We start from the raw sequence: 14,717 nt of genomic DNA, 5'->3' as shown, positions 1-14,717 counted from the left end.
AAATGAAATGGCATCCTGCTTTGTAAACTTGTTAACCTTCAGGCATTTCACTTGATTCCAAAATCTCAGAGCTTTGCCCACTCAATCTTGGAAGACAAGAAGAGGTAGAAAAATACAAGCAAACTTAAAAGGACTGTTGACCAGAAGTCAGCAAATGGAATTGTGTTCTCTATTAAAAACAAAAAAAAACCCAAACAAGCAGGAAACTCTGCACCTTCCCATCTGAAATTCAAATGTGGACTTTTTAATAACACTGCTCTGTCCTTTGATGTTCTATTAATATTATTTGAAGTTGTAAGTTAATGTTAACAGTCTTTTTTTCTGACTTGTAGGTACAGTAGTAGTGACTACACCATCCAGCCTTCTGAGACTGCTGGAACAGAACAGCTGGTTGTTGTGTCGACTTTGCCATCTTGTTCTTGATGAGTTTGAGGTGCTGTTCTCTGACCCTACTGCACAGGTAAAATGGCTTATACAGTCAGTTGGTAAAATGCTGTTCCAGTTGTGCACATATCTGAAACAGTGGCAATACATTTTTGGTGTAGAGATTTTTAATCTGCTTTAAAGACTTGCATCATCTTAGCAATGTTTGGTCAGCCTTAGATCAAGAACTGTCCTGTGGGTAAGCTCCTCAGGCTCTCTGGAATGAAAGGCAAAGATGAATGATCAAACTGTCTTGGAAATAACCATAAAAGCTTTCCTTGGGCCTTAATGTCAGCCCAGGAAAAAGGAGAAACTGGTCCCAACTCAAGCATGTAAAAGGAACAACATTAAGTTTCATGTTGACAAGGATATCTATATTTTACCAGTTTTAAAATTATGACTAGAGCTCAAGTTTGAGAAAATTGGTACTTTTCTGTAGCTGCTGTAAAGCTTTGTAAGATGTGCTTTTTGTCAGTACTACAGCATCAGTACACAAGAAAGGCTTACACCCCTCTTTTCACTGACATCAATTTTGGAAATTTTTTGTAAATGATGAACCTTTTACTATTTTCTGTTTAAAAGTTGGCAATAAGACAAAAGGACAGTGTTTCTGACTGTAAACAGTGAGGGAAACATCCTAATGGAGACTGCCCAGTTTCCTCTATCTGTGTGAAGCTGTCAAATGTGCCTTGGTAGCACAAATCTCAAGTCGTAAGTGAGATTAAATGCCCACACACAGTGGGACATTCCTTCTGTGTAGTTAGGCTGTTCTTTGGGTTGTATTCCTGTGTTTGAGGCAGAGTGCAGGTACACCATGTGGAGATTGTGAGAAAAGTGGTTTGTAAAATCCTGTGCCTGTATCTGTCTGCCATTTTGTAGGATCTTCTCAGCTTCTCAAAAGCACCAGTCTTGCATAGAAGGAAGGAGATGCTCTTCCAGATGAAAGCAAACACTTGATAATGTTTGGATTGTTGCAGCTCTTCTAAAGCATTGTGATACACAAATGTGATTATCAAAACCATTGCTGCTCTGGTTAAGTTTTACTGCCAGGCTGAGAGAGACCTCTTAAAATTGTGGCAGAGCCCTGAAGTATTTCTTAGTGTAGTGGTGCTTTGCTGGAACTCCTGATGTTACTGGACTGCTTGTTATTTAAGGTGCTGTCATCAGGAATAGATTTAGTGATTTTTGGTTTTTAGAAATAATTTTATGGTGCACACCCCTCAGCACCCCCACCTGGTTTGTCTTGTGGTTACCTCCTACTTTTTGCTGACTGCCTCTGACCTCTCTGATCTACTTTGTCTAGTACTAAACTTCATAGGTTTGAACAGATCCTTTTCCTAAGATTTCCATCTTCTCTGAACAGAATTCTGCATTACAGTACTGTGTATGTGCACAGGCTGTTACTTCATGTTGTCCTGTTGCTTTCTCTTGTTTCAGAAGTCATTCAAAGAATAGGATAAAAGTGTACATACTCAACACTTCCTTTTGGGATCTGAAAGTTGTGGTTTGCTGTGGTAGTGTTTTTGTGGCTGGAAAGCCCAGTGTCCTCTAACAGTGTTACTTTTCCATGCTGTCACGTGCTCCCTGGAATAGGATGAGAAGAGAGAAAAAACCCTTTTTTTTCTTTATAGGTGTTTACTATATTAGATTGTTACAAGAAAGCCACTGCTCAAGCCCGAGGGAATCCACTGCATCAGATCATTGCTGTGGGAACTCAGTGGAATAAACACATCACACAGTTGATGAAGGAGTTCATGAATGATCCTTATGTTGTAGTAACAGTTACTGAAGAAGCTGCCATCTGTGGGAATGTGCAACAGGTAAAAATCTGGGAATGATGTCACAGCTTGTCTGTGTGGTTCCTGATGGTTTGTTGGAAGCAGGGGGTGCTGCAGGTTTGTTTCAGCTGTGGAGGTGCAACTGCCATGTGTGAGCTGAAGTAGCTGTTCAAGTCCTGTGCAAGGGAGTCACTGAATGAGCTGAAGGTCTCTCACCTTCCTTATAGGACTGAGGTGGAGATAGTCCCTCAAATATTTCATACTTAGTGCAAATGAATCTAAATGTGAAATATTTGCAAACAGTACAATTTGTGACCAGAATGTTATCAGGATGTTTTTGCAATTGGTCACTGTGAGTGGGAACAACTACAAGGTAAGCTGTCCCAAGGCTGCCATCGTAAAATGCTTGTTTTGTTGGTTTGTGCCACACAATAAGGAACTTCTGACCTCAAATTTCCAGAAAGCCTATTACATGTTCTTAGGTAGGTGTCTTCTCACTTGATTTCCACTCAGTGGGGTGTAACTCTTTAAGAATATACAAAATGGCTTAAGTGTGATTTCAATTTTGTGTCTCAAAGTGGAAAAGTTAGGGGACTTTAAAATGTTGGGAAGTCTCCAAGACTAGACATTCTTGAACATGACAGAAAACTGGAAAGAGACAAGTTTTTTGTGAGAAGTCTGAATGATTCCACAGAACAGAACATGCCAGTATGTGGATGCATTAGTTATTAAGAGTATTGCAGTTGTGCAGAATGCTTTGGGAGTGAAACTTCGGGAGTGTCAGGCTTTTCACAGATTCATAGAATGGTTTGGATAGGAAGGGAACTGGAAAATCATCTCATTCCAACCCCCTGCCGTGGGCAGGGACACCTTCCACTAGATCAGGTTGCTCCAAGCCCCATCCAGCCTGGCCTTGGACACTTCCAGGGATGGGGCAGCCACAGCTTCTCTGGGCACCCTGTGCCAGGGCCTGCCCACCCTTAGGGAACAGTTTCTTCCTAATAGCCAATCTAACCCATTCACTTTCAATTTGAAGCAATTGCCCCTTGTCCTGTGACTACATGCTCTAGTAAATAGTCTTGCCCCATCTTTCTCTGTTTGTAGTGATGCTTGAAAATTCCAGACCTAAGCTGATAAATCACTTCAAATTGATGTAAAACCTTAATGTGGGATTTTGATGATGTGAAGGATTTTAGTTATGCTTCTGAAAGCTGTCCTGAATGAACATTCAGAGAGTTTATCTCCTGTAGGTTCAACAGACGACCTGCCACTTACCAGAGCTGTCACTTACCAGCTTCAGTTTGGTATTACAGAGTAATGCTTAGTGCTTATTAAAAAGAAGAATTACATAGTAAAATATGTATGGATTACATGAATTACCAGCCCTCTGTTTTGTATCTAGGTCGTTCAGCCTTGCATGGACAGCACCAAAATTAGTGAGTTACTCAAAATACTGGATTTTACCCAAAGGAATCCTCAGAAGGTGCTGGTATTCACTGACTCAGTAAGTGAAGTAGAGATGATTCATAAGGTAAGAAAGTATTTAAACTTAGATAGAAAAGTGTATTTTTTTAATTGGTAATTTATAACAGACAGAAGTATCTTGGCTTCTGAGAATAAAGGAGGACTCTGAATTTGGAAGTTATTCCTGCTGGAAGTAACCCCAAGCTGCCCTGCAAGCAAGAAGAAAGGCTTGTTCATTCATGAATTCTTACCTGCATTTTGTCTGTCAGATTGGAACTTTGAGTTGAATCAAACAGACTTGAAGTGAATGTCCTGTCAGTTTTAATTCTTACTGTTTTTAGGACTGGGCCAAGGGGAGAAGACTTAAGCTGAGTGTATTAGGACATTCTGTTCTGTTGCTTTCTGCTCTGCAGTTGTGGAACTTGTAGGGGGCTGTTTCTCTTGATTAGAAAGAAACATTTTGTGTCATCCTGTCAAAGTCTGACAGAATTAAGGTTAAAGTCATGAGGAATGAGGGTAAGGAAAAAGGCATGCTTAATGTGCATTGCCTTAAAACTCTCATAAAGCTGCTTCAAAGTCCAAGTCAACAAAACCCCCTCCAGTTCCACACCTATTTTGGGGGATTGTGTACTCAGCTTTTCGGGGTGGAGACTAAAACAGTCCATGCAATAGTTCTTTCTTCAGATATTAGAATGTAATGGTTTGACCATGAATAGCAATGAATATATACAACAGCATAGCAGTGGGAACATCACTTCTGTCTCTCTCTTTGCTGGTCCTCCAGTAAAGTAAGAGGAGTGCAGTCTGATCACCCTAGGAGGAGATGTGCAAGTCCTGAACCATGGGGACGTATTCCCTTGCAGAAGCTGGCATAGATCCTGTGATACTTGAAGGTTTCTTCTTATGTAAACATTACTGTATCTGGAATGCTTATTCTTTGATTGTTAATGGAAGCAGATCTGATTTGGGCTTGTCACTTTGTAAAACATTTTCCTTGAATACTTGAGGGTTCACTTCTTCAGACATATCAGAATTGTTTACCCGCCGCCTCTGAAAGTGCTCATTGATGCTAAAGTAGGATTGAATCTGTCCACAGTAATCCTCGTGTACACCAACTTCAAGTATCTTACCTGCCTATGAAATATTCCAAGGGTTAATTTTCAGTGCTTGTTCTGAGAGACTGAAATGTGAGTCTGCATGTTGTTAGATGATGGGATTGATTCATGTTTGAGAGAACACATTAATGGCAGGAGAAGCTTCAAATGAAATTTGTGCTTTCTTAAACATCTGACTATTAATCCATGGGAACCTGAGCTTTTAGTTTTCTTTATATACAGGAAATTAATGACCTTAATTGCCATAATATATATTTTTTTAGTTTCATATAAGCAACCTAAATTTCATTAATTTTTTCCCTGTACATCTTTACAGTAGTTAAGGTGTGCTGGATTCTAAGAGACACTGTTTAGTAGAGTTGATTAGAGAAGTTACTGCTGCCTTGAAGGAGTGTGTAACTCTTCCCTTTGTCATCCAGGCACTCAAGAACAACTCAATAGTTTGCTTGAAGAAACATAAAGAGAGCAAGTGTAATGCCAATTGTGTCTCAGAGCGGTGGAGAAAAATGCACAGTTCTGGCAGTCCTGTTGTGTTGGGTGAGGATTCTCTGTCTAGTTGGGATTGTGTCTTTGTGCTGATCTACACTAAGTTCTTACAGTGGGTTATCACTACCACAGGAGCAGATCCCTGTGAACTCTTTCCAGTTGTCCATTTACTTCTTAGTGTTGCAGCTGGTGTCTCTTGTTTTCTTTTTTCCTGTTGTCCCTGTATTAGTTAATTATTACCAGTATTGGCAAAAAACTACCAGGATTTCACAATTGTCTCCACTATGGAGGAGATTAAGTCTGAAAAGAGATACATGGTAATGATTTCCCATAAGTTTCAGTAGAATTTTCAAGTTTTTTGCAGTAACAAAGGCTTTTATCCATTTTCAGACTGAATTTGTTTGCCATTTTGTACATTGAAAGCTAGAAGATGGACTTCCCTCTGCTTTGTAGGTTCATACAGAGCTGTGGGCATTCCTGTGGTATTTCTGTCTTACTCCTGTAAAGTACTTGGCTGTGCTCAATGCTCTGTATTCTGTGATGCTGACAGGAGATAGAGAATTATGCCACATTATTAGAGCCTGGCATGAAATGCTGTGTCTGCCATATGCTCATGGAATTTACTGACTGGAGAAATACAATGCCTTATGGAATTGTATTGGGAAAAGACCTTTTTCTTCATTTTCCAGTCAGTGAAAGGGGAGAAGGAAATCAGTTGTTATCATATGATGTGAAGTTTGAAGTTTACAAACTGTCTGAAGTTTACAGTTACATGTCTGTGTGAAATGTGTTTAGTTTTAACAGATGACTGCCTGGAGCCCTTGGGAATTACAGATGCAACTTGTGTGATCCATTTCAGTTTCCCTTCTCTGAGAGTCTTTGGCCAGCGCCTACAGAGCATGACTGACAACTTCTGCACTCTGAAGAAGGTCTGAGTAAACCTCTAGGGGGTTAATGTCACAGTGGTTTGTTAGTGAGGAATACATAAAAGCTAGCAAAAATATTTTTATTACTTTCAGGCTTCTTCTATAGATCCAGAACATACAAAGGCCAAGTCAGTCATTCTGCTGACAGAGAACAATTTCTGTCATGCACTTGAGATTCTGGGCTATTTGCAGCGTGCAGAGGCTGAAATTCCACAAGAACTACATGATTTGGCTGCCAGGGTGCTGGAATCTGAAGAAAATGAGAAATTTTCAAGGCCCCTGTGTGCCTCTCTTAAAGCATTTGGGATTTGCAAGTAAGGACATGTCAAACTTTTGTGTGCTGAATGATGACTGCTGCTGATTCCTTGATAAATTTTCCTGTTGGAAGTCACCTAAAAATAGTTTACAACTGAAAACAAAGAGTTTTTTCTAAACCTTTGGTGTTTTTTAATGTAGGCATAGGACAGCATGTCCAGATCGTCATCAAGTTAATTTATTGATAGACATAACCCAGAATATCCCAGATGAAATGATAAAAACACCTGAAAGTGTATTGGTAAGTTACAATTTTCCTTGGGTTTGGGTACCAAGAGGACAGGTCTTAAACAGCTATTTAGTATGTCACTTCATTTTTTTTGTATTCCATTAATTTTTCTGCAGTATGTACAGCATTTGTCTTGGCAATTTTCCTATTTTTTAACTCTTTTCCTGTCTTTCTTGGCTAAATAAGTGTGCCAGATTTTCCTTGTGTCCTTAGCTTGATCTGAAATTGTTTTACAGGTGATTCTGAGTTTACCTCAGTTTCCAGTTCCATGGGAAGAGGACTTGTATTCTGTTTATTCTTTCCCTTTATAAATCAAGACCTTATACAGAAACTAACAAAGATGAAGGTTTATAGAAACTTCAGTTACATTACTTGTAGGGGAAACACAAAGTAATCTTAGGGAGTGAAGAGAAGTTGAAGATGTTAGTTGTATTGTTGGAAGTAAGGATTTTTTTTAACTGACTTGTTCATGCAAATTTAATGAAAACTGAGCATTTTCTGGCCTTGGAATCTGAGACTTGTATTGTCATTGGCAGTAGCCACAGGAAATGGGATACAGCTTCTCTCTTTTAGATAGAAGAGTTCAGTTACTTTTTATTAAGATGTTAGTGCTTTGGAAAACTCTTTTGCTACAGAGTGTTGTTCCAATTTGACTCTTTTTGTAATAGTTCTGCGTTCAAGAAAACTTCATGGCTCTTGGGTAGACTTTGTTATGGTGGCTCTTCACATCCCAGTAACAGTTTGTATCTGCAGCTCCCTTAGAAACTTCGCCCGAGGTGCTCTCACAGCAGCAGTTGTTGCTTTCATTTCCTCATTTAGTTCTGGTTGTAGCACCAGAGCCTGGGTATCTGTCTCATAAATGGATTATCCCTTGGATTAGAAGTCACTTTCCTTTTTCTGTGGAGCCCCATGTAATGTTTCCTTCCTTGAAGAACCTCAGGTCACCTGATGTTTTCTTTAGGATTCCTGGTAAGTGTGAATTGCCTTTCTGGCCCCCACTGGCCTTCCTGTCTGGCCTCACATACCCACCTACAGCTCAGCACTCCAGCCTGGCATGGCCCTTTGGATGGAATCACCCAGCATTTTATGCCTAAGTGTTGACAGCTGTGTATCTGCAGTCATCCATTTAAGTGACTTTAATGCAGAAAGAGCAGTCGGTTCTTCTAAAGCTCCCTGTGAAGCTGGAGAGCACTTAGAGTTGAGCTGGAACAGTGCAGAATGCCTTAGTGGTGAGTAACTGGCAGGGTTCGCTTGTGCTCACTGAAGTGGAATCCCATCAGCTGAGACCTAACAGTTCTTGCTCCATGAATTCCTGTCCACTGACCTATGGGCAGTCAGGATTAAGAATAATAGTAACAACTCACTGTGTTCTGAAATGTGTGTGTACAGCAGCATCTGTCACCTTTTTGGGCTGGAATTAGGTAGGTGTTCTTGGATATAAAGCCTTACATATTTCATTGGTTTAAGCAATCCTCCAGCCCTCCTTTCTGCACATGTGTTTGACCCTTTCAGATAGTGCCTTTCCACATTGTGCATGCAACAAACTACTTTGGTCGAATAGTTGACAAACAGAAGGACCAATATGCAATTCTTGCTGGAGAAATGAAGGATTATTTTAAGGTACCAGGACACAGAATTTCTGTAAACACCGTGGAGAAGTCAACATTGTATGCTTTGTATGAGGGAACCCTTTGCCACAGGTAAAATTTTCTTGGCTTTTTACTTTGTTGTGCATGTTTTTATCAAAAGCTTTTTAAAAATTTGACTGTCATGTAAAAAAAAGTCAATCCATCCCCAAAAGCAGCAAAAACCCCAGTGCTGTTCAAATCCTGCTAAAAAGCTCTCACGTGCTCACCAAGTTCTGAATGACAGACGGGATGACTCCCCTTGCACATACACGGGGTTTGCAGAGTGTGTTGTGAAAGTACCATTTTTACAATGAGAGCAGATTAAAAAAACCTGGTTACATGAATAACAATTCTGTGTTCCTTTTCCTGTTGTCTGAAGGGTTCAGGTGGTAGACATTCCAGCAAAAGAGGAAGAAAATTCTCTTTGCAAGGTCACAATTAAATACATAGATGAAGGCAGAACAAGTCAAGTCAATAGTGATCAGCTGCTTCACTTACCTGCAAAGTTTCAGAGTCTGCCAGCTCAGGCTTTGGAATTTGTTGTGTGTAGAGTGAAACCTGTTGATAATGAAATTGAATGGAATCCAAAGGTAATATTGAGGTTATTCCCTTTGTGTTCTTTACCTTCTCTCTGTGTGTTACTTTCTACAAGAAAACAGTTACACAAACTGTAAATTTAGATACCTAATTTCATTGCTTATTAGTATTGCCACTAAATATCTGCTATTGGGCCAGATTCCAAGAAAGGAGTTTTTGTTTTCCTACAAAATAACATAGTGAAATTCATGGGATTTTGTCCTCTGTGATTTAAATGGTTTCTACCAGAACAGGTTATGACTTCTTTTGAATTTGGGGGAGGAAGAGCAGTAGGGGAGCCTCTATAAATTGACTCATGTTTGAGTGTTCTTCCATTGAGGCTCCTTCCTTAAAAGCTAATATAATTCTAACCCGCAGTTAAGTTGGAGTATTCCACTGGTTTATTCAAGACTGTATTTATTTATTCAATGCCCTTTCCATTGTTATCGCTCAGAAGATTGTTTCATTATAGTTAGTTTTATAGTTAAAGTAACTGTAAAGCTGTGTTGGTATCCATCCATCTGAAGTTCAGTGACACCTTGTTTTTTCCCAGGTGACTGATCGCATTCATCACAAAATTAAAGGAAAGCTACATCATGCAAAAATAGTCCATACCTTGGGAAAAACAGTTTGGGTTGACCCAATGGTAGGTATAGAATGACAGCAGTATGAAATCTCCATATCTTAATAACCATTATAAAAAACACCCGTTCTTATCTCTCCTTGTTGTCTCTTCCTGTAATGATCTTCCTGTGTGATATTCATGTAGTGGTGCTGCTTAATGTGCTGTGACAGTGTCTGAACACTGAAACAGGTTGCTCAGGAGTTGTAGAATTTTCATCCTTGTCATGCTTAGAAGTAATCTGGATGTCGTCCAAGACTATTCCACAAAGTTAGTAACAAAAGTGTATTTTGGCAGTACTGGTTTTCAGGAGTTTCATGTAAAATCAGTTCTGTAGTTCATGCGTTCTTTGGAAGAATGAAACTTGAGCACTCCAAAATGGTTTGCTGATATCCAAGAGGTCTTGAACTAGACTTAACTTAGTCTGTTTATATTTTGAACTCTGCTGTCCCTTAGAGGTCTTGCACTACTTTGCTGTGTCCTGTAAATTTTTCCACAAGTTAAAAAATACTGAAGCTTTTCTCCATAATTTTCTTGATCAGAATAGGAAGAACGGCTGCTCTTGTTCTTGGATTTTTCTTGTTTTACAGTTCCACATATGTTAACATCCAGTAGATGAACTTGGTCTTGTGGAGTGAGTCAGCTAAAAGATGGAGTGGAACGAGAAAATTATCTGGAAGTCATTCTCTTTAGTAGCTTCTCTTTCCAGATGATGTATCTCAGCCTTTCACCCATCTCTGGGCTTTGGTTTTTCTTCAGAGTTTTTCTTACCGTGCCCCCCCACCCTCCTTTGCCCAGCAGTTATTCTGACTATGTGATGTGCATTTTCTGCTCTCACTTACATGATCACAGCTGGGATTGTTGATTTCATTGCCCCCTTGCTTCTGTTAGACAGGACAAACCTGAGCCATTATCACAATGGAAAAGATGATGATACTTGGAAAACAATTAAACAGGGATAGGTTCCTGTTTGAAAAATCAGAGAAAACAAATTGCTTACAGGTGTAAGTCAGTAGGGCTACTCTTCAAGTTTGAGTTAAAGAGCAGCTTTGATTTGGAGTGAGACCAGTTAAGAACTGGTTTCCATTTGTTATGTTGTGTAATTTCAGGTCGGGGTTGCCAACCTTGCCAGTGTGAAGATGTGGATCAATGAATACAACATTCGATCCGAGATTTTGTCCACGGGGCTGGGAGCTGACAATCCAGAACACATACAAGAAATTCAGAAGCTGTGCAGACATGTGCAAGTATCAGATCATGCAGAGAACTTGGAGCATTTGTGTTTTCAGATTTTTTTCAGCATATATTTTTCTAAGAAACGATGCTATTTGATTTTAACTGATATTTTTGTTATTAATATTACTGACTGTGATTTTCATTTAAACACAGAAACAATTGTATTCATGATGTGTCTACTTCCCTTTAACTATTCTTTAGCCACATAACCACAAGGGAAAATTCCAGTTCTAGAAAACATTAAACTAGAATTGATGCAGACAGTCAAGTTGATAATAAAAATACAGAGTCTGAATTCAGATTGTAACAATTTCCTACGGTCAGTGGGTGGTTTGAATGCTTACCAGCCACTACCTAGTACGAGTCAGAGCAGTAGAGCATGTTATTTTTGTGTGTTTAACTGCAGAGTTCAAGCTGGAAAACAAAACCAGTTTCCTTTAAAATGATTAGAGCTGTACATTTTAGGGGTGTGTCTGTGTGGTGGGTTTTGCAGAAGCAGCACTAAACTTTTTTTTCTTTGCGCTATAAAATTCTAGAACTGAGCAAATATTGTGTGTGTTGGGAGGGCTCTGCTCTGTTGCAGGTCCTTAGACCCTTGAGGAAGACAGCTGGAGACTTTTTGTTCTGGCTCCTCCATGGCCCCCAGTGCAGGTGTTTCTTTAGCCACTTAATCCTCACTTAGCAGAGCCATCATTGAAAATAAATTTCAATACTTCTGTCTGACCAACCAAGGCTTTTAAAATGTGTAGAAGGAAGGAAGAAATCCCAAATACTTTCTTCCAGAGTCGCTATTGCTTGGTAGACAAAGAAAGGTCCCTGGAATAGCAGTACAGGCTTTGCTGTCTTAGGGTTGAGCAAGTTCATTTAGGCTGTTGTTTCTGTGACTTCACCAGTCAGCAAGAGGAGGAAGCCTGACCCCCTCCATACTCCATTTCCCTCTGAGGTTGAGGCTCCTGCATTCCTGTCTAGAACTGTGCCACATTTTAATGCTCACCAAAGGATTTGGCTTCTCCTGTGTTTGTTCTAACTTGGTGTATGAGAACAGTGTTTGCACTGCTGATGCTTGGAAGGCTCTTTTTTCAGGTGTTACTCCTTACAGAGCACTCTTGGGCTGTAAGATTTCTGCTACCTCAGGCACAACATTTTTGTATTTATTTCTTTCATAGTGTTAGTGAACAGGAAAGGAAGGTTGGGAACATGGTTACCAGAGCATGTAATGCCAGAGACCAGACAACTTTATTGTGGTGCTCTGTGCCATAGCTCCATCTCAAAGATGTGTAATGCAGCTGCTTGGATCACTTCTTAAAAAACGGCTGTCTGATACTACTGTTGAAACCTTCAGAATTTAGTGCAGGCTTTGTTAGTAAGATACAGATTAAGTGAAAGCGACTGACTCAGAGAGCTTGTGTAAGGTGAAGTTGACTGGGTATCATTTGTGGGTTTTCTGTTAAAACTGTCTTTTCCTATGTTCAGAAATGTAAAGGAGGACACAGCTGGTCTGGAGAAGGCATCCAGTCCACAGGATGTGTCAAGACAAGAAAATTCTTCTGAAAGCTGTAATACTTCTGAGACTTGTCCATGTGGTAAACCTTCTATAACTTCCTAAAGTTTTCAAACTTGAATTCAAGTTAGATGCTTAAGTATCACTCTAAAACTCATTGTGCCAGATATAGACTGCTGTCAGTGTCCAGGATAGCTGATGTTTGCAGGAAGCCACAGCTGCCTTACAGTGAGGAGACTCATTAATGGAGCTGTATGGCTGTTTGGGGACTGCTCTGTCCTGGTGAGACTCCGGTGCTTTGGCTCTGAATGGAATGTGTGAGCAGGAAGCCTCTGCTGTAGAGGGGACAGGAGCTTTGCTGTCCAAGGCCACAGGGCTTAAGGGAGTTGAAATCTGCTGAAATAACAGCTGGAATAATGTAATTCTCTGGGAGGTTCCTGAGATTTGGTGTGTCAGAAAATGGCTCTTCCTCCCCATTTCTTTTTAATCTAATCTTGGGGATGTGGCATTCAGTCAGTAGAGGCTTGGAAGTGTTGAGACATAGCAGGGGGACAGAGGATTACCTGCCAGCAGCTGACACATGAGTTTGGAGCAGTGGAAGCTGAGGGATGAAAAAGTTGCAGCAGACAAAACTCAGATGAGATCCTGGAGTGGTTACTGTAAAGGCTTTTTTTCCCTCGGTGTAGTAGTCACACTAATGCTGTGTTTCAAGCTGTGATGGTGACACCCAGTACTACTTGTTTCATCCCTGAAACTCCCCATCAACTCCCAAAATGGCATTTTTCAGGTTTTAAATAATGTATTGAAACTGGGAAAAACTTCTGCCTGACCTGGAAAACTGCATATTTGGTAGGTTTTTTTTTTATTTTTCTTACACCAACTATAATACTCTTGTTATTTAAAATTTTCAGTTAATTAGGGTAGGAAGTACCCAATATAAAGGCCAAATGTATCTTGCAGTAATTTCATTGACAGCAAGTTATTTTTATGATGGTACTGGTGTGTTCTGGAAACAGCAGTTTCTATAGTGTAGGTATAAGAGGTGTTTCTGGATGTCTTTTTAGATGATGTAGCTCAAACAGAGGAAGAAGACGACTCTAAACTGCATCAGCCATGGTAAGAAAATGGAGAGTGATTTGTTCCCATCTCACTTTCATATGAACTGCCAAAGAGAATGGTCTTTGTGGTCAGCTGAGAAGTCTCTTTTGCCAGTCAGAGATTGATCTTCCGAGCATATATTACAGTATTTGCTGCAGAACACATTAGAAGAGCTCAAAAAAGCTACAAGAATCATAGTTAGCTTTTCATTTGGCATTTCAAGATCAGATTATGATCCTGAAATGAGTAAGTGTGATTCTTTTGGATATCAGAGTCAATGGAGTGTGTCTGCCCAGTGGAACTGGCAGATGTGCTCCTCCAGGACTTGGGACTGTGATGCTTTTGTAGAAAGCTTGACTGGTGCCCCATCACCTGCTTCCCTGGCACTGCTGCTGGTGTCAGTGCCCCTACAGATGGGAACACTTGGCTGAGTGTGGGACTTCCTGGGAAAACACTGGCTGTGTGTGAGAGAGCCTGGCTAAACCTCAGTGGTCTTCTGTTTTGGAAAACAGTCCCATTAAACTACCTCTTTCTTTCAGCTGTCATCCAGAAATCAAGTGGTTTCAAGATAATGAGACTGTTACATTGAGGGTAAAAATATTGTGTCCAGCTAACACGAAATGCAAGTTCTCTAAAGAGAAGGTGGTTTTCAGGTAGGTTAAAGAAACTTGAGTATATTCAACAAAGTGTCCTATGATGAATTTGCATTTACTTTTTGAAACTTTTTTTATATTGCAGTGCTAGTTCAGAAGAAAAACTTTATTTGGCTGACCTGGAGCTGCAAGAGTCTATACTTGCAGAGAAGTCCAGATGTGTGATTAAGGATACAGAGGCTGTGATTGTTCTGGCAAAACAAAAACCAGGAGCATGGTGTAAATTACTGAAGAACAAGGTGAAGTGAAAATGAATTTGAGAGTTAGTTATTGAATGTTTTGAACACATTTGGTGTGATTCAGAGCAGGTATTTCAATCACTGTTTTTGTCAACAGAATATTCACGTGTCTTTTGATTTTGAACACTGGGAAGAGCCTGAAGAGGAAAGACCTTTTTCAGTCGGTAACACTGAATCATCTGTGTTTGTAATACATAAAATGATGAGCATCCTTGGTTTTGCATGTCTTCCTCTGAAATCAGGGATGTGACACTTGGCAGGTTACTCAGATTCTCTGAAAAAGTGAGAGGACCTCTAACAGCACACTAGAGGCAGAACGTTTTTGTAACAGAACAGCACAGCTATAAAGGCAGTTAGTAGTTTTGGGTATTTTGGTCAAGTTTGTAAAGTGTGGGGTTTTGTTGGTTTGGGTCATTCAATACTACCAC

At 40.0% G+C, this 14,717-nt stretch overlaps 1 protein-coding gene across 3 annotated transcripts in view; it reads left to right on the top strand.

The window, feature by feature from the left end:
- Positions 1-14,717, top strand: part of TDRD12 (tudor domain containing 12) — a 28,518-nt gene that overhangs the window by 13,185 nt on the left and 616 nt on the right. For all 3 annotated transcript variants that reach the window (XM_071567751.1, XM_071567750.1, XM_071567752.1), the window contains 16 exons: positions 333-460; positions 2,055-2,243; positions 3,604-3,732; positions 5,200-5,317; positions 6,062-6,195; positions 6,286-6,506; positions 6,649-6,748; positions 8,249-8,436; positions 8,744-8,954; positions 9,494-9,586; positions 10,672-10,805; positions 12,272-12,381; positions 13,364-13,415; positions 13,937-14,050; positions 14,136-14,289; positions 14,387-14,453. In XM_071567751.1, coding sequence (XP_071423852.1) covers positions 333-460; positions 2,055-2,243; positions 3,604-3,732; positions 5,200-5,317; positions 6,062-6,195; positions 6,286-6,506; positions 6,649-6,748; positions 8,249-8,436; positions 8,744-8,954; positions 9,494-9,586; positions 10,672-10,805; positions 12,272-12,381; positions 13,364-13,415; positions 13,937-14,050; positions 14,136-14,289; positions 14,387-14,453 — 2,142 coding nt within the window. The remainder of the gene's footprint in view (positions 1-332; positions 461-2,054; positions 2,244-3,603; positions 3,733-5,199; positions 5,318-6,061; positions 6,196-6,285; positions 6,507-6,648; positions 6,749-8,248; positions 8,437-8,743; positions 8,955-9,493; positions 9,587-10,671; positions 10,806-12,271; positions 12,382-13,363; positions 13,416-13,936; positions 14,051-14,135; positions 14,290-14,386; positions 14,454-14,717) is intronic.

Source organism: Pithys albifrons, chromosome 12 (genome assembly GCF_047495875.1).
Source record: "Pithys albifrons albifrons isolate INPA30051 chromosome 12, PitAlb_v1, whole genome shotgun sequence".
NCBI classification, from domain to species: domain Eukaryota; kingdom Metazoa; phylum Chordata; class Aves; order Passeriformes; family Thamnophilidae; genus Pithys; species Pithys albifrons.
The sequence above is the reverse complement of the archived record's forward strand: the minus strand, read 5'-3'. Positions and strand labels throughout refer to the sequence as shown.